This window comes from Thalia democratica, chromosome 3 (genome assembly GCF_965202585.1).
Source record: "Thalia democratica chromosome 3, ktThaDemo2.hap1.1, whole genome shotgun sequence".
Lineage (NCBI taxonomy): Eukaryota > Metazoa > Chordata > Thaliacea > Salpida > Salpidae > Thalia > Thalia democratica.
Window position 1 is genome coordinate 85,867,285 of NC_139167.1, and position 19,173 is coordinate 85,886,457.

At 24.4% G+C, this 19,173-nt stretch overlaps 1 protein-coding gene across 1 annotated transcript; it reads right to left on the reverse strand.

Annotated features, from left to right (window-relative positions):
• Positions 1–231: 231 nt before the first annotated feature.
• On the reverse strand, positions 232–19,173 carry LOC145832638 (dynamin-1-like protein). Its single transcript, XM_082939937.1, has 18 exons — positions 19,046–19,173; positions 17,768–17,879; positions 16,303–16,505; positions 15,697–15,834; positions 13,917–14,049; positions 13,082–13,226; positions 12,523–12,664; positions 12,142–12,218; positions 11,285–11,405; positions 10,685–10,831; positions 10,377–10,493; positions 9,310–9,408; positions 8,383–8,533; positions 2,827–2,867; positions 2,542–2,562; positions 1,350–1,456; positions 921–1,080; positions 232–290 (listed from the first exon to the last, which is right to left on the reverse strand). Exons 1-18 carry the CDS (start codon positions 19,145–19,147, stop codon positions 240–242), a joined length of 2,067 nt encoding a protein of 688 aa, XP_082796063.1. The 5' UTR covers positions 19,148–19,173; the 3' UTR covers positions 232–239.

Genomic DNA, 19,173 nt, shown 5'->3' on the forward strand with positions numbered 1-19,173 from the left:
ACTATATTAAAATATAGACTTTAAAATTCGAAGACACTGTTAAAAACGAATTAAAACTTTAACCAACATAATTGGAATAGCATAAATTAAAGCCATTAAAAAAATATTTTCATAAGCACATAGTGGAACAAAAAATTACAAATAAAAATTAAAAACATTCGGCAAGTAAAATAAACGGAAAGTACTTATAAAAATATGATTTAAGTGGAAATGTATTACAATAAAAAATATATTTCTAATCATTGCGCATTTTCTGTTCTTGTAATTGTTTCCAATGCTTTTTCCAGAACCTGCGAAATAAGTTTTTAAATAATTTTTTAATTATCAAAATATTTTTATTCATATAAAATAAGTAAATTATAGTTTCCAACTTAAAGAAATACATAAAACATATATTTTTTAATACTTTTTATATAATGAAAACACTAAAAACTTTAATTATCAAGTAGTAATTGACCCTAAATAAACAAAGTATTTATTTTTTTATTTATCATTAACTTTTTATGATTTAAATCTAAGCTGTACTTTGTTTTATAAGTAAATAAATTATAGCCATAAGAGATAAAAAAATGTCATTAATAAAAAAAAACTTTTTAAAATTTATAAACATTTTTTACTGGAATTACATTTAATTACCCAATTAAAATACTAAATTCATATTTAAAGTTAAAAAATTGTATTTTTAAAAATATGAAAATAATTTTTTAAGTAAAATTTGGTGTGCATTGTAAAATCTAAACTTAGTAATTATTATATTAATTTATTAATTTGTTTATTAATATTTATTCTTATATTAATTTAAACTATTTAGAATTTAAACTAAAAATTCTAAAGAGTGAGGTAAAAAACATAAATTTTATAAAATAAAAACTAATAATTTTTATTTTCTACTGGTTTTCAATAACACTAATTATACTTACTTTTTTCTTTTCCAAAAGTTTATTATGTTCCTTATAAAAGTTTGTATCTTCCTGCATAATACTTTCAAAATTTTTCTTATGAAGCATCTTTTTTACAAATTCGTTTTGTAGATTTTCCTTTGTGTAATTCACAAACATTTGTAATGTTGATTTTATTATGCTGGAAAATTAGGTAAAAATATTAAATTAATTTGTTGTAGAGCAAAATGTAGGTAGTTAAGATATTTTTTCATTGCTATTTTTAGTCGTAAACTTTTTTTTAATCATAAAAAAAATATTTGGTTGTAAATTTTAATGACTATTTTCAAACTTTATCAGATTCTTGTTTAGCTTTATTTAATAAAGCTTGTTTAGCTTATATCTAAAGTATAACTTGAGAAACACCAGTATTTTTAGTATTTACTTATTTGCTCTAAAACAAACACTAACTTTGCTTTCAAGTTTTTCTTGACAATTTTGAAGTAATTAGTGATCACGTGACGAGAATAACCAATCATGAGGAGTTTCAGTTCCAATTCCTTATCAACAGGGTTTTCCTGTGAAAATAATAAACATGTATATGAAAAAATTATTTAAAATAAATGTTATGAAGTCATAAGAAGTCATCTACAGGTTTTTATAGGCAAAAAAAGCATTAGAGCTTTTAGTGAAAGTTTTGTTTTTAACATATTTTTCTAAAAAAAAGAAGAAATTGTAGTAACAATATCTTATATACCGTATTTTGCTAATAAATAAAAACTTTAAAATTAAAATAGATAAAAAAAACTATAAAAAGTTAAAATTCTAATAATAGTTTTGTATTTGATACAAATATCTATTCAATAAAAAACCAGAAAAATATGAGTTTAGAAACGTTATAAAACTAACTTATTACAAAATTTGCTAATTTTTATTTTCTGGTTTAATATTTATATAAGAGATATATTGAATTGAAAGTTAAGTATTATTTTAATTCTTCAAATTTGAGTGTAATGTTAGTAAATTATAAGTTAGGTTACTAAACGAAACAAATTAATATCTACGGATAAACCAAAAATCTAAGTAAAGAAATAACTAATTAATTCCAAATGGTTATGTTTTTTTTAAAAAGCTTTTGGATCAAAGTACATCTTATTAATTAGTAAATAGCTTAATATGGAACAAAATAAGATTTAACAGTTAAACTGAATTTTATAAAAACAATTTCTTTTAAGTGAACATTTGTTTTTTATTGTAGTAAAATTCAAAGGATTAAGTTTTATCATTTTTATCAAAAAGCTAACTTTTTATTTTGTAAGAATTTTTTGTGTTAAAAGTATTAATATAAGACTGTAAAGCTTTATTAAAGAACCAATGATCTAGCAAATTAGAATTTTTAAATGAGAATTGAGTTAATTATACTTTGCATGCATATTCAAGCTTCAATAAGTCAAAAAAACTTTAATTAAATTTGTCAACCAAAATAATTTAACATTAGTTTTTAATATCCAAAAAAATATGTAAGTAATTTTTGAAGTTCTCTAATTTTTACTTTAAAATTTCATTAGCTAAACACATAGTTAAAAATAAAATATTTTAAAGAAAAAAGTGTTTAATGCTACTGACAAACGGCAAAAAGCAAAACTTAATTTTTAAACCTTACCTCATCTTGATTTAAACTATTCTGTGAAATTAGAATCAATGATAAACTTATTGCAAAATATAACAACTTTTAAAAGACATTAGAATAGTCTGATAGTTGAAGGTTATAAAATTTAAAAAAACTAAATTATTTTTTTTATTAATAACTGGAGATCTCTAATAAATTTTAAAACATTTTTTTTCTTAATAAAAGTTAAAATCTAAGAGGCTTAAAAAGCTTTTTTTTTCTAACTTTTTATTTTACGTGTACTTTTACTAACTTTTTTTAATATAAAACAAGTCAAACCTTTCTTTCATTTTTAGGTTGTCCTTTTGCTGAGTTCCAACCTAATATTAAAATAACAATCTATTAATTAAAAAAAAAATTTATAACATGTCATTCAACAACATAAAACTTCAGATATGAACATTTACTAACACTTAAGTATAAAGTGTTTTTTTTTTAATTTGGCACAATGATAATCTTTTTAAAAAAAAGTTTTAAATAATAAAAATAAATTTCTTATTAACTTTAAATAGTTTTACTCAACTTGATAGCTTACATCATAATTTATTTTTTCAAAACAAAAATATAGTGTCGTTGACCTAATCTAATTTTTATTCACCTAAAGTTTTAGTGAACATCTTGCAGCTTTATACAATACACGTTTTAACACTTTTTAAATGAAAACAACTTAATACTGCTAAAGTTCCTGACTTATAAAAGTTATAGTGGATTTTATGCCTAAATGTTTTCGTGGGTCTAATATTTATTTAAAAAAATTGTTTTGAGAATTTAGCAATATCGCATGCTTCACTGTTTTCTTAATTATATAAGAGAAGAGACTGTAAAAAGTTTTATTTTTAAATGCCTTAATATAATTAATTTCAAATTAAACGTAAGAATAAACTGATATGTAGAATGGTGACTGGCTAAAGTCACTAATGATTTGTTCTTAAGCTGGGTATTATTTAGTTAAATATAATGTCTACATATTTATTACAGTGTATTTAGTTTGTATATTTGAAGGTGTAAAATTGAATAAATATTTGAACAGTACTTGATTAATATCACAAGGAGATGTTATTTAGAAAAAAATTTTTGAATATTTTACGTTTCTCTACTATTTCGGGTGTACTATCAAAAAAGGTTAATAAATCACAAAACTATTTACATTCACACTTTTAAAAATTTGTTTTTAAGAACATGACTTGAATTTTTTTAAAGTTTACCATACCTTTTTTGACTATTTTAGGTGGAACATTAACGGAAGATAAATTACAGAATTGTTCGTTCAAACCAGTTTGCATGGGGTTATAAGACTTCAACAACATTGGTGCCCAAGAGTGCATTATGGTAGGCATGTCATAACTAGAAAAGCTCTCTTGTACAAAAATAAAATGTTAAACAAAACTAATACTTTAATACTTTCTTTTAAAGAATTAATATTTTCTAAATGGAGTTTCTGTTTAGGTCTTTAAACGCTATTTTTGCGCTACCAGGGGGTAATAACTAGTGAAAAGCCAAAAAGAAAATGAGTAACTAGACCAGGGTTTCCCAAACTCAATTACTATATCGCCCCCTTTTCAGAAATTTGAAAAATAATCGCCCCCCACGATTTTAAAAAGTAGTTTTTCTCTTGAGTACAAACTTTTGAGCCTAAAAATTTGTGTTCGATATGTAATTTAGTCTGGTATTTCTTATGCACGGACTTTTGGGCTGTGTTTAAAGTAGTTTAAAGGGCTTGGGATATTAAGTTACAGTTGTTTTCTTATAAGCCCAGTAAAGTGTCTTAAATTACTTAAATTTTAAAAAGCCTTGTTTAATCAGTAATCAATCCTGATTAAATATGAACTGTTTTGAAATTAATAAAACTTTTAGGGTTGTTGTGGACAAATTTTGTAGTCAGCAATTCATGTTTACTAAAAAATCTTTTCTTGTTTCAACTCGTTAAAAAAATGTAATTGCAGGCTGCATATTTTAAAAAAATAACAAAGAGAAAATTAAAAAGCTCGAGCATAATTGTAATAAAATGATTTACTATTATTGTGATCTAGGAAATACTAAAGTAACTGAAAACCAAATTGAAATTCTATTTCAAAATCATAAGCATCAAAATTAAATTTTGTTTATTATGCACAATTAGTTTTCAAGTTACTTAGCGGATCGAAATTTGATTGGATCTGGACCGTACGCTACCCATCTGAAATCTTAACTGAAACCTGACATTATAACTATCTCTCATTTAACAAATTTCGGACATTTAGAAATGAATACTAAGTAACTTATTTAAGCCGCACAAAATACTTAAATTATTTTATAAGTAGACATGTTCTAAAATTAAATACCAGAGATTAAAAAACTATAAAAGAATGAACAGATTATTTTACACATAGTAAAATAAATATTAAACCACCATTGCTGATCTAGTTTTAGGAAGTTTGACCAACTGGCTCATTATCTCATGAAAAGTGGTTTTATCAATAGCTTCTGTTAATGCAGTAAAATTATTTATTTCAATGCTAAGATATATATTAAGCAAGTTAGTTGTGAAATAAAAAAATTAATTTTAAACATTTTAAACAATATTTTTTGTAGTAGTTAACCATTAAATAGTATTTGACTTGGAATAACCTTTAAGAAACTAAACCTTAATTTCAACATTTTTTTTCTTAATTTAAATTCCAAAAAAATCAAATGTTTTACAGTTAGTTCTGGGAACAGAAAGTAATCACTTAAAAAATTCTTTAAATTATGTTAAAACTTTGTTTTGTCACTGTAGCAGTCTTTTTGATGGCTTATTTAAAACTGTTTAATTTTATTTTTTCTCTAGTTATTAGCATATAATAGTTTACCAGAAGAAAATAGTGAAAAACTAAAAGCTATTGTTGAATTATTAAATTAAACAACATATTATAATAGCTAATATATTAAAAAATAAGATAAAACAAAAACAGTTGTATTAATAGTTTAAAATTATTTAATATATAGATTTTCTTACAATAATAAATCAATTAGAAAATAATTTGAGTTTAAAAATTTTTTAAATAAAAAATTTGAAGTCATTTCAAATAGAGACATCAAATCTATACTCTTTTAAAACCAAAAAATAATTTTTGAAATAAAAAACTTTAATGGTTATCATTTTTTTTATACAGATTAAACAAGTAATCACAAAAATATGTTAAATAAATTTCTTTCAAACAAATACTTTAACCACTATACTATAAAAACTTTTAGTGTAATGTAAATCGACAAATATAAATTACAAAATTAACCAGGTCAAAACAAAGCTATTAACATATTTAAAACATAAACCATTTTATAAATACAGTAGACTTCCTCTTCAGTTTGCATTTTGAAAAAAATCAAAAAGTTTAACCTCAAAAATTGTTACCATTTTTTATACAAAATGATAAATTTAAATATGTTATATGCAATAACGTTATGAATAAATATGAAATCAATTAAAACATAAAACAAACATTCATAAAAAAAAGATCTATATAAGCTATTAAATATTGTGTATTTTTTGTTTTATTAGTACTTAGTTAGTAATAGATTTTATTTAAGTTAAATTTAAGAAAATATAAATTTGAACTTTTTTTTTTGGTTAAAAAGTGCGAACTCAAGAGGAAGTCTACCGTAATTAATATATATTAGGAATTATGCAAACCTGTTATAGAATAAATAACTTAGAATAATTTTTTATATAAAAAGACTACTTAAATACAATACAAACTAGGTTAAATAAGAAGTATTTTAAAAGATCAAATAAATAAATAAACCTTTCATAAAATAATGTCTGCTACTGAATTCTAATATAATGCGAAGAATGAGGTTCATGAATGCTTGCAAATCTTTCTAATCTGATTCTAAATCAGTCAAATAAAGCCTCAAGTCACCTCCTTTACAAATATCTAGATTAGATATTTTGCTCAAGATGTTGATAACTAAACTAAAAGCTTTCTCAACAACATAACTAGAAGGAAAAACTATACACAACAATCTAAATTCCTCTCAAATGATTGGATACTTTTGCCTTAGTTTTTGTTGAGTCCAAAAGCTTTCATATCGTTCTTTGGAAAAAATTACTTTAAGTTCAAGGCCAGTTTGTAAGTCTGAGAAGGTTTCTTGTGAGTCGTTTTATTCAAAAAGATCTGTCACGAAAAGGATCTATATTTTTATCTACATGATAGCTTTTTTGTGTCAAATTGAAATTTTACTACTTAATATGTTGAAATTGTTAAAAGTTCCAGATTTTAGATTATTTTTTGCGTAAATTGTCAAATTCCAGGTTTTTAGGTAAATTGGCAACCCTGTAAAGTTTTATTTCTTAGTCTAACTTAATAACTTTTCAAAAAACAATTGGAAGTATCATGAGGTTTAGTTAATATAGAAAACATAGATTTTTACAAAGCATTTATGATCCTAATTAACATGTATTTCAGGTTAAAAAATAGGGAGAGGAATTCCGATCGTCTATGATCTATGTAATTGTTAAATAAGAAAATATATGTAATTAACATGAAAGTAGGAGCCATAAGTACTTGATTTTTTTTTCTATATTTCACATAAACACAATAAACTTTTTTGTTTAAGTTTTACCTCAGCGTCAAATATTTAATAGCAAGTTAAAATTAGTAAAATAGCAAGATATAAAGTAAAAATTTTATGACAACCCAAAATTTTAAAATCGCCCCCTTTTCGCCCCCTTACTAGTTATCGCCCACCCTTTCGCCCCCTTACTAATTATCGCCCCCCGAATTACTAAAATCGCCCCCAGGGGGGCGATATCGCCCACTTTGGGAAACCCTGAACTAGACAGTTATGGGAAGTATCTAGTAAAAGAGTGATAACTTTTAAATTTGTTCTAAGGGAACGGTTATGAAAATGAGTTTGGGGAAACCTTGGTTAAGATGCTTTATTAAATTTGTTGTTTAGTAATTAAAGCTTACTTTCAACAAAATTGTAGTTTAATGGTTTAATTCCAATATAATTAGAGGTTTAAAAGAAGCTCAAGTGTTTTTTACTACAAATAATTGCTTTAGTAAAAAAGCTTTTTTTTAATTTTTTTTATTTTAGGAAAGACAACCAGTTTTATTAGCAACTGCTGATAATTTTATCAGAATTTTTAAGTCACCCTAAGCCTATATTTTCATAAAACACTTTGATCTAGGAAATAAATAATGTTATAATAGTTACAGTTATAATGTACGTTTTACCACACCAGGTTTTTAAAAAATTATTTTATTTGGTTAATAAAAATTCTAACTATACTTACCATACTCGTAACTTAATTTAAAAGATATTATATATTTTTATTTAGACTACTTTTTAGTGCTGTTGGAGATAGATACATTTTTAAGAAGTAAGCTAGAGATTTTAGTTTGCACTTTTCTACAAAACCTATGAAACTAGACAAATCATTTCAATCAAAGGTACTTTATAAATGAATGTAAAACATCATGTAAAAAATGAATGTAAAAGTAGCCGTAATGTAAATATAAGACAACGAAATAACAATTTAAAATCCGAAATTTGTTACAAATAGAAGTTCTAGTAGAATTTAGCTAGACAATTTAGCTAGAAAAAAGCTAGACCAACATTTTTAGAACTAAGAAAGGAAAACCTTCTTAGCTAAGGTTAAAAAACCTCACCAGATGTAAAATAAACTAAATGAGTAAATCTATTTAATTAGTAGTTTGTAAAACTTATTCAAAATCTAACCAGGTATGTAGCTGCTAATGTAAACATATTTAAATAGTATTTTGTTCAACTTATTTTAATTCTAACCAGGTATGTAGCTGCTAATGTAAACATATTTAAATAGTATTTTGTACAACTTATTTTAATTCTAACCAGGTATGTAACTGCTAATGTAGCCAGTTGTTTTTTTCACGTCAAATTTTTTATCTTCACTTTTTTTATCTTGAACTTTTTTGTCACCGTCTCCTTTTTCTTTACTTTCCAATTCTTCCGCGTTTTGTTCTGACTGTGCTTTTTGCTTCTGCTGAGGATAATAAAAATAATCGAAAAAATTATTTGAGGCAATTTTGTTTTTGAATTTATTTTATACTATAGTTTTTTTTCATGCAAAATTTTATTTGTATTATAAGTATTTTTTAATGCATGCTTTACATGTTTTATTACAACAATTATATAGCAGTTTAAATAAGTAAGGTAAGATATAACTTATCTTTTAATAACTAACTAAGAATCTGTATACAGTTAAAAATAATTAACATACCAATGTAAACATATGTAATGAAATCGACAAAAGTAAACAAAGAAACAAAAGAAAAGAGAAATAGCAAAGCTGCTTACACAATCAAAAACATTATTAACAAACTTAGTTGAAAACAAAACACAAAAACAATTACATATGTTTGTTCTTTGCATTAAAAAAGCAAGCTTGCATTTATTTCTTTCATGTGTTGTCTACATCATAAATGCAATAACCTTAGACTAATATCAATGTAAGTATTTTCTTTAAATTTTGTTTCTTTTGAAAAACTGCATAAATCATTTTAACATTTATTGCAATATTCAACATTTAAGTGCTTGTTGATAACTTACTTAAGAACTAAGTTATTACTTTTACATAATTACTTGTTAAGCACCGAAATTAAAGTATTAAATCTAAATTCTAAAGGTATTTAAGACATGTATTTAGGACAAAATAAGTAACATAACTTTTAACAGTGAAAATAAAATAAAAATCTTAAATAATATTAGCAGTTTTGGCAAGTAAATATACATACATTTGTATTTAACAAAACTACTAACATAATGTTGACCAGTGAATACTGAATAGCATGCAGTTATTGGCATTTCTTCATGTGATAAATCTATGTAAGATTTTTCATTTTCTACACACTGGTTTATCTGTGATAGAATAAATAAATATAAATTCAAGTATTTTAATCAAAGGACATGTAAAAATATAGTATAAAATGCACTTATACAATTTTTTCATTAGATTAATTAAGTTTATATTTTCCACACATTCCTAATAAATACATAGGTGCAGTTAACTTTATCATGTGATAAATCAAAACAAGATTTTTTGTTTTCCACTTATTGACTAATCTGAATATCAAATAAAACAATTAATTGATAAATGTAGTATGTAGTACACTTATATAACTTTTTCATGACATAAGTTAACAAATGATTTTATTTCTATAATATAATTAAAAGTATTATAACATAAATACATTTAAAGAAAACATTGGTGAAAGTCTACAGAGCCGAAGCCTGGACTTTCGTATGTCGAGAGACAAGTTAAGATAAGAGTTTGTTAATGACAATTCGATCACCAGACCACAAGTCCTTGAATTGAAATTAGGTCCTAATTAGGGTTCAGTCTACCAAAGGCTTTTGGTCTGACGATCGAATTGGTATTTATTTACAGGATAAATCAATATAACATTTTACATTTTCCACAAATTGGTTCATCAAAACAGGTTTTCTCAAAAAGGGTGATTTTAGCTAACAAAAACTATTAAAGGGCTAAAAGGGTAGATTGAACATTTACTAGAAAAGAAGCAATGTTTAATAAATGAGCACTAAATGTTAATTTGGTGATTAAGACTATAAATTTAGAAAGTCCTTTTCATTGATTACTATACTTGTTATTTATTAGCTAATACTTGAAAAATCAAACTAGCTTTTACAAGTTTTTAAAAGCATAAAAAAAAGTTTTAATCAACGTTGAAGTATATTGAAAAGTCGTCATTTTATGATTAAATTAAATTAAAACACGGCTACTTGTTCTTATAAAATTAAAAACAAACAACTAACAAAAAATATATTTAAAACTGACATAAAATGTGTTTAAAACAAAAACTAACGAAATCTTGTAGAATCTTCATTCTCTCATTTATAATTTGCAGAGCAACAACTTTTACTTCTTCTCTCAGCTTCTTGTATCTCAAATTGAGCGGTCTCAGTTTTTCCTGCAAGTATTTCTACAATATATACAATTTACAACAAAATAAATAATTAGTTTATATATTCAAAAAATTCTTAATACAGAAAGTTGTTTAACTTTACGCATTTTCATATTCATAATGATTTGAAATCTCGATACTGATAAATACACTAAGATTTAATTCAATATAATTTTATTAACATTTAGTTTAAAACTCTTTTTTTTTACCTGATTTAGACAATCACAGAGTATCATATTTAATATAGTTTTCGTGTTAACAGCACTCCTAGTGGCTGGTTTTACAAGTTTAGATATCATCTCATTCATGACGAATTTGATCGCTTTATTTGGTAGGATCATTGTTGGCTTCAATCCCTGCAAAAAAAACATACCAAATAAAGAAACATTATATGTGTTGTAAGTAAAAAAGATAATGTACAGTAAAAAGTGTATAGAAGTTGTAAATTAACGATTATTATTTTAATAGCTTCATTTGGATAAGTCATCGTTGGTTTTAATTTATTTTTTTTAGAAAGCTTTTAAAAACAAAAACTGAGTTCTCACAGCAGTTTTAAAAAAAGTTTTGAGTTTTACTAATAAGTCCACACAAATTATATTATGAATCTTGCTTTTGAATCCAATAAAAAAAACTACTTTATTGATTAACTAATATAATTTTTACTTATACTTTAACAATACATTTTTGTAATGATAAACACATTTAAAATTAAGTTTGTTTTATTTGATAAAATGAAATATAGTATATCTTTATAAGCTAAATTTTATCAAACAAAAATTACCATAAAATTTAGTTAATAAAAAAACTACCTGAGTATTTAGTATTATATTCCACAACTCATCATCAGTAAACAAGTTATCTAACTGAACTTTATCAAATTTTTCATTGATGAAGTCTGTCATTGATTCCCTCACTAATGCACCACCGTATCTAATAAAAATGTTAATCGTAACAAGAACAAGAATAATAATAAAACTAAAGAACTGAACTATTTATTCACAATAAGTAGCAGATTTAAGCTTAAACAACCAAACGCTTCTTACCACTAAATTTAGTTTTTTTTTATGAGTATTCATTTTACTAAGCTTTTCTTTTACATAAGAACATTACTAAAACACTTACAATAAAAGTTAGAACAAAATAAGTGTAAATGTTAACAAAATACTTTTAAATGTGAAACATAATATCAGAACAGTGAAGAAATCTAAAATTGAAATAAAAAATATAAACTAGTGTTTGCAAGTTATTTAAATAAAAAAGTTAAATAAAAAATCGCCACAACTGAAGACTAAATTGTTTTAAATAGTACAACCTGTTTGTTTAAAGAACTTAATAAAAGATGTATGCGTAACTAATAAAAAACTTTTTTTTAATGATTATAGGTCAGATTTTGTGAAAGAAACTTAGAAGACAAAAAAAATATACATATAAAGGTTTTTTTTTTAAATAAGCTGTCAAAAACTTCAGTTTAGTGCAAAGTTCAATATATTAAATTAAAATCCAATTTTCAAAACAAAACATTTTTATAAATCTTTTTATAACTACAAAAACAACAAAAACTTCAGTTGAAACTTCTTTGATTTAGCAAAACATTATTGTTAACATTATTTATTATTTAAAGCAAACAACTTATTAAAACAGCTTCAGTAAATATCAAATTTTATACCTTTCTTTTTTGAGAATATCTTTTGAACTGGCATCAAATTTTCCGTCTAAGACATTATTGTAACACTTGCATAATACCTAGAAATAAAACAAATAAAAATACAAAAATAATATTTCTTTCATTAGAAAATAAACAATAAAACCATGGTCAATGTAAGCAATTATTTTCCCAGATTTAGAAACCTTAAGGAAAATAAGTGCAATTGGTAAAAGGCTCCTGATAATTTTTAGAAGCTCAAATAATAAAACTTAAAATATCTGGTACTAATAAACCTGTTTGGGGTCAGTATCTATAATATTAAAAATCAAAAAAACTGTATTTAATAAAAAACAAACTAGATTGAATAAAAAAATGAATTTTACTTAATAAAAATATAAAAACCTCGCAATAATATTTGAAATTCTGTTTGGGATCCGATTCTACATCTCCCCATGAATTTAATTTGTCCTCAACTTGATCCAGTTGATGTTCTATTTTGTTCTTGATTTCGGGTAAAGAGGATTTTATGTGCTCTAAGAGAAGGCTATTTACAAAAGTTTAATTGGTGTTAGAGCTTAAAAATCTTGCTGATTCAAAAAAATTTCAACTGATTACAAATTTTAACAGAACTTTAAGTAATCAATACGTTTAACTGCTATTTTCATCAGTTTTATCTGTTTTTTTTTTATCTGTTTAAGAGTAGGCTATTTACAAAAGTTTAATTTTTAGAACATTTATAAAAGATGAGCACTTCTTAATTCAAAGGACACAAACTTTACATGAATATTTACAAAACATAAAAATATTTATAAATTTGAAAATAAAGGGAAACTTAAAATTTCAAGTTTAATTATAACAACTTACAAATGCAATTAATTATAAGTACATACTTAAATAAAAGTTAAAGCTTAACATTTTTGGAGCAGTACTTAATTTTATATAAAAATAAACTTGAACTTACTAGTTGAGCTTCTTAATCAGAACACTAGTTCCATGCTGCTCGCAAATGTCATCGTAGTATTTTTTCAGATAAGCTTCTTCTTTCAATCTTGCTTCGTTCATCGACTTCTTGTTTGTTATATCTTGCTGACTTCTGTTAACCACTCCTGTTGAAAAATATCAATTATAAATATATAATACTCTTGTAAATTAATTATAATCCTTCTCTAAGTAGTAATTACTACTAAACATTTATATTAGTTTAAGAATAAATGTGTTCATTTTCAATTACTTACCATAATGATTATCAATAAAGAAGAAAATATATTTAATATTAAGTTGTAAAGTTTTTAGGAAAGCTTTAAAACTTTAAATTTTTTTAATTAGTAGCTGCATGTATAGTATTCACAGTGAGGCTGTTTTAAAAAGAGAACTTAATTGCTTTTTCTAAAAAGAATCAACTAGCTGAAAAACTCCAAACTTATGTAACAAAACTTAAAATTAAACTTATTCATAATTTGACACATAAACTGCCAAAATTCCAAGCTTACAGATTAAAGCTATAAATTTTTTAAACTAACTATTTTCTAAAGCATTAACAACAATTATGAAACTAGTGTTGTAAAAGAGATGTTATGGTCTAACAAAAAAATTTAATGCTTAAGGTGTCCCTCTCGAAGAACAAAAATAATAAACATTTCATTGATCATAAGAATTTCATTTCAAATATTCTACCACTTGAATGGTATTTCAAAAATACAAACAACCTTGCAATTTGCACTAACTAACAAAAACCCAAGGTGAGATGTATAATTTTTTCCAGTAAAATTAAAAGACTTCTACAGCTTATAACGTACCAACAAATCCCAGATTGGATGGATATGTCCTGCCAGTTAACAGATCATACGCGTCTGTCCCATCGTCCATAATGTCCAGTTTTGTCACCACAAAAAGAGTCCTCAATCCACGGGGGTCCACTTCTTTTGCTATCTGAAAATAGTATTTGGACATATCAAAATTATATTACCAGTTTACTACATATATAAAACGGGTTATTTTGCTATATTTTTTTAGATGGAAAAACAAATTAAATTGTTCATGCGCTAAGTCAGAATATTCTGTATATTTATAATTAAAAATGGAATCTAAAATTCGAAACAGTTGAGATTAAGTTTCAAAAATTGTTTAAAATGTTTGAGTTATGTGCCCAATATATAGATAAAGTATTTATTTTTGTAGCAAAACGATTTTGAAAATCAGGTCTAAACTAATTATATAACAAATTTTAATTTTCATCTCATTGTTTTTTTTTTTTTTTAATTTACATATGAGGTTACAATAAGACTTTATTTTGTTAGGATATATATCTAAAAAAATAACCCTTATAAAATTTTATAACTTTAACAGATTCATTAGTAGTAATATTCTAATAAGCAAGTATACAATATATATATATATACATATATACATATTAAAGGTTTTATATAAAAGTTCTGTTCAATAAGGCTCGAGAAATTGAATTGGAGCTAAATATTTATCTAATAATATAAAAACTATAATTTATAGAGCTGTTTCACACATGAAATGTAAAATATCATGTGATCGTCAGAGTTATAGTCATTCCCAACAGTCTAAAAAATTTTTTTCTAATAGCTTAAAATATTTTTCCAAAATAACCTTTTAAACTTTCCTAAAAAGCATAAGTAACATTCACAGCGTATTATTTCAAATTCTGCTAATCGTACAATAAACTGTACCATTACTACGTCACAATTATTATAAAAACTTTAAAATCAAAATTTCTGTTCACTATTATAATAAACTGTAACTTAATGACGATCACATAATTAAACTTGAACACTTTCTACAGAGCCCACTTGAAGGGCTTTTAAATAATTTATTACAAAAAAAAAAACGATTTTAAAAATACTAGAACGTGTGTTTCATAAAGCTAAATGCTTTAACCACTATATATATATTTTTGATATTTATTTTTGATGTTTCAAAACTCATATATAACTTTTAACTAAATTATAGAAAACACCTTAAGAGACTCATTGGTATAAAACCTTGATTTGCTGGCACCACACAAAGTATTATTGCATTTTTTAACAAATAAATCTTATAAAATACATACAAAAGTTCTTCAATTATAAATATTAACTCACTTTTTAAGACTCATTTGTAACAAAACCCTAATTTATAGGCACCATTTACAATCAGGGTTGCCACAGATTGAGCTGTGAAACAATTCCTGACATTTCTAAATTAAAATTCTTAACTAAGACTTATTCAAAAGTACAGATTGAGCTGTCAAAAATTAAACATAGGTAATAATAGCTTTTAATTTATTCCAAAAATTAAATTAAGCTCTGAAAAAAATATGAATTGTAAAAGCAAAATTTGTTAGAAAATAATTACATCAAATTTAATTTTTTAATCATGCTAAACTTTATTTTTAATGGCACGTTTATATCAATTATCGATTTTTTTTCAAAAACCCTCATTTTTCCTGACCTTTGTCATTTGCTTTTGTTTTTCCTGACTTTCCTGACTCTGTGGCAACCCTGCACTATACTCTTGTATTTTAATTGTACAGTATACAAATACTTTTTATAACTTAGTTAATAAACTTACTTTAACAGACTCATTTGTAACAAAATCCTGATTTGCAGGCACTACACACAGTATTATTGCATTTTCATTTCCAATATAGCTTCTCACCATTCCTTCTATTTGGTCTTTTATATCATGTGGTTGATCACCTACTGCTATCTGAATGTTAAAAAAATTTTAATTTATTTTGAGATAAAAAAATGGAGTAGCTTAAATTTCATGACACCGTATAGGTTATCAATTTATTCTGGCACGTATAAAAAATTTCATTTCAATATTTAGTATTTAAGCTAATTTTTTTTCAGTACAAACAAGTAACAGGATATCAAACTGCATTTTATAATTGTTTAAATTTAAAGAAAAGTTTAAAGTTTAGTCTCAAAACTTTCCTTCAAAATTAAACAATTATAAAATGCAGTTTTATATCCTCTCACACATAACTACTTTTTTAGATAAGCAGAAGAATCAAACAGCTATATTAGTTAGTAACTTACAGTGGGTATTAGTAGTACTTTCTAATAAAACTAAAGTTATTTTAACTATACTAACTAGTGTCAAACAGCTATCAACAGTAAAACATTTTTTTATTTTTTGATGTAAACCTTATCAAAAATAAATCAAACCAACATTAGTGAGGCCAGGCAAATCCACCAATGTCAAATCGGGACAGTTTACACCTGAAACTTGCAGGAATATCGGGTCAATTGAGATTCCTTTGTTCATACCAGTGGTTTCATTCGTGTGTGAAATTATTTCGCTTCTTATGTCAGGTACATGTGTGAAAATTTTATTTTTGTGGTGGAACTTGGCTTGAAAGTTTGAATTGTTTCCTGTCGAAATGTTACTGTTTTTAATATATTATTTGCATTGTATTCAAAACTAATTAGAACTAACAAGTAATCCTGGAATTAATTACACAGTTAATGCTTAATTGATGAAAGTTTGTATTTATTGATGAAAAAATTAAAACTATACTTTAAAAGACTAAATTGTGTTCATCTATGTCAGGGTTTCCTGAAATTTTTTTCACAAGGTCTCCTTTGAAGTAATTAAAAATGCAATGGCCTCTCTAATAAGAATCCTCATTAAACTACCATAAGACCTTTTTTTGCACTTAATCACCAACTCTAGAATACTGAGTTAAAGTGTCAAATGAAAATCTTACGCTCCTTTCCCACCTTTCTGCAGCTTATGGCCAACTTTCAAAAATGACCTACTTTAGGAAACCCTGGTTTAGTAAAAGTATAAAATTTCCCATAACACCAGGTGTAAGTTTCAAAACTTCTTTGAAATACGCATAACACCTTTTTTTTGCTTTACATAATGAACTGACAATATCTAGTGCAAGTTTGAAATTTTCCAGTAATACCTAGTTTAAGTTTCAAAACTACCCTTAATTACGCCTGAGACATTTTTTTCTCATTACCAACTCCACAATATCTAGTGTAAGTAATTATAGCCTTATAGTACCCCTTAAGTTCTGGAATGACCCACTTTGGGAAACCCTGATCTACATGATCTATTTAATAAAGTTTTCAATATACTTTGAATAAGAAGATATCCACCTTATTTGTTGTATAAAATATTTAATACTGTGTTATTGTTTCAACTTCTTTATCAGTACAGCCTTTATTTGTTTATGTTTTGTTTAAATAACTAAGTTCACACCTATATAACAGAAATTTTAATTTTATCATAGCTAAGATACAGTTTAATATTTTATTTTTTGGTTTACAAATTTATTTCTACGGATTTTCTAATAAAGTTTGACTTCAAAAGTTCTAATTTCAAGACTTATTCCAATGCATTTATTAAATTGTATCAAATACATACTTTTTATTGATTTTTAGTTAATTGCGTACAACACTGCTAACACTAACAAAAAATGAGTAAAACACAAAAATTCAAGCTTTTGTATAGATTTATTGCAATAGCTGGTAATTTTTACAAGAAAAGCTTTATAACTTATACATTTTACCTTTTTTTTTAGTAACTTGCAGTACAAAATTTTAATATCAAATACATCTTAAAACTTACGTTTTTTATTAGTATGTTGCAGCACAACATTTTAACAATACATCTTAAAACTTACCTTTTTTGTTAGTTAGTTGCAGCACAATAGGTCTCCTTGTGACTAATCCTTTACCTCTGGGAAGTAAATCAACACCAACTATGCTTTCTAATACCGAACTCTTGCCACTGCTCTGTAATGAAAATTTAATTCATTTTAATCTTACATTTCTATTGGTAGTAAAGGTATGTTTTTACTTTTTTGTTGTTATAAAGAACCCATTTGTTCTCTTATAAGTTACAATCATTATAAGTTATTAATTAAAACAGTTTAACTTTTCAACAAAGCTTTATTCATTGTAAAAGCATTTTTATACTTTGGTTTAACTTTTTTATTTGTATTGACATCATTTAGTTACAAGTGTAGTAAAAAAACTAAGCATTTTAAATCTATGTTACTTTTACCATTATCTTTCTTAATTAGTAGCTTATTCAAAACACTATATAGTTTAAAATATACTATTTTTTGTACTTACTTTATAATGCTTAAAATGTATCACAATTGTCATGAATTGAACATTTAAACAATTCAAAAGACTAAAGTATATATATAATATTATACTTATAATCTTATGAACCAAACTGTTAGTTTAATATTTTTTCACTGTGTAACATTTAAATATCCTAATTTTCATAGACAATAGTAATTTTTCAAATGTTAATATAAACAACTATAACAAACCTTTGTTATATATACAAGAGTACATATATAATAAGAATAATAGAAAGTTACTTCAGATAGAATATAATAAGCTTAAATATTCTAACAAACTTTACTTTAAATTTATTAGCTTTTAATATTTTTAATATCATCTGAAAATTTATTTATTGTACTAAAATAAAATAAATTTATATGTTATATATATTCAGAGTTAAAATAAAGGTACAAATACTTTAATATTTAATCCTTTAATTATTTATCAATGTTTTATATCAACACCATAAAATTAACAAAAATTAAACTCTAGCACACAAGTTAAATAAAAAATTCACCAACATAAAAAAACCACCATGAATTTAGCTGTTTTGGCTGAAAACCTTTATACCTATGATTTTTACTAAACATATTTTTTTGTGGAGTTAAACTAATACTCTAGTCAGTAATTTGAACATACTGAACATACACATATAATTAAACAAAATTTTAACCAATTAAATTGAGCAATTTTTATAGTTAACACAAATAATTGAGTTATAAATAAAAAAAATACTCAAATCAATAAATTAAACTAATCAAATTAAGAGAGGATTTGGGAACAAAATTATTGATGCTTATTTATTAAATATTAATTAAACATACCTGACTGCCAACAACAACAATCTGTGGAAGCTGAATCACATTTTCATCAACACAAGCAAAAATGCTCTGAAGATTATTCATGAGTGGTAGTAGCCTCTCCATATTGCATTAAATATTTAAAAAAAAAC

Excerpts from the sequence above, each read along its gene's own strand:
- LOC145832638 (XM_082939937.1), bottom strand. The coding sequence starts at position 19,147 with ATGGAGAGGCTACTACCACTCATGAATAATCTTCAGAGCATTTTTGCT. Across the intron at positions 14,050-15,696 it reads TTACAAATGAGTCTGTTAAA|ATAGCAAAAGAAGTGGACCC; the intron begins GTAAGTTTATTA and ends TACTATTTTCAG. Across the intron at positions 11,406-12,141 it reads GATATTCTCAAAAAAGAAAG|ATACGGTGGTGCATTAGTGA; the intron begins GTATAAAATTTG and ends CATTTTTATTAG.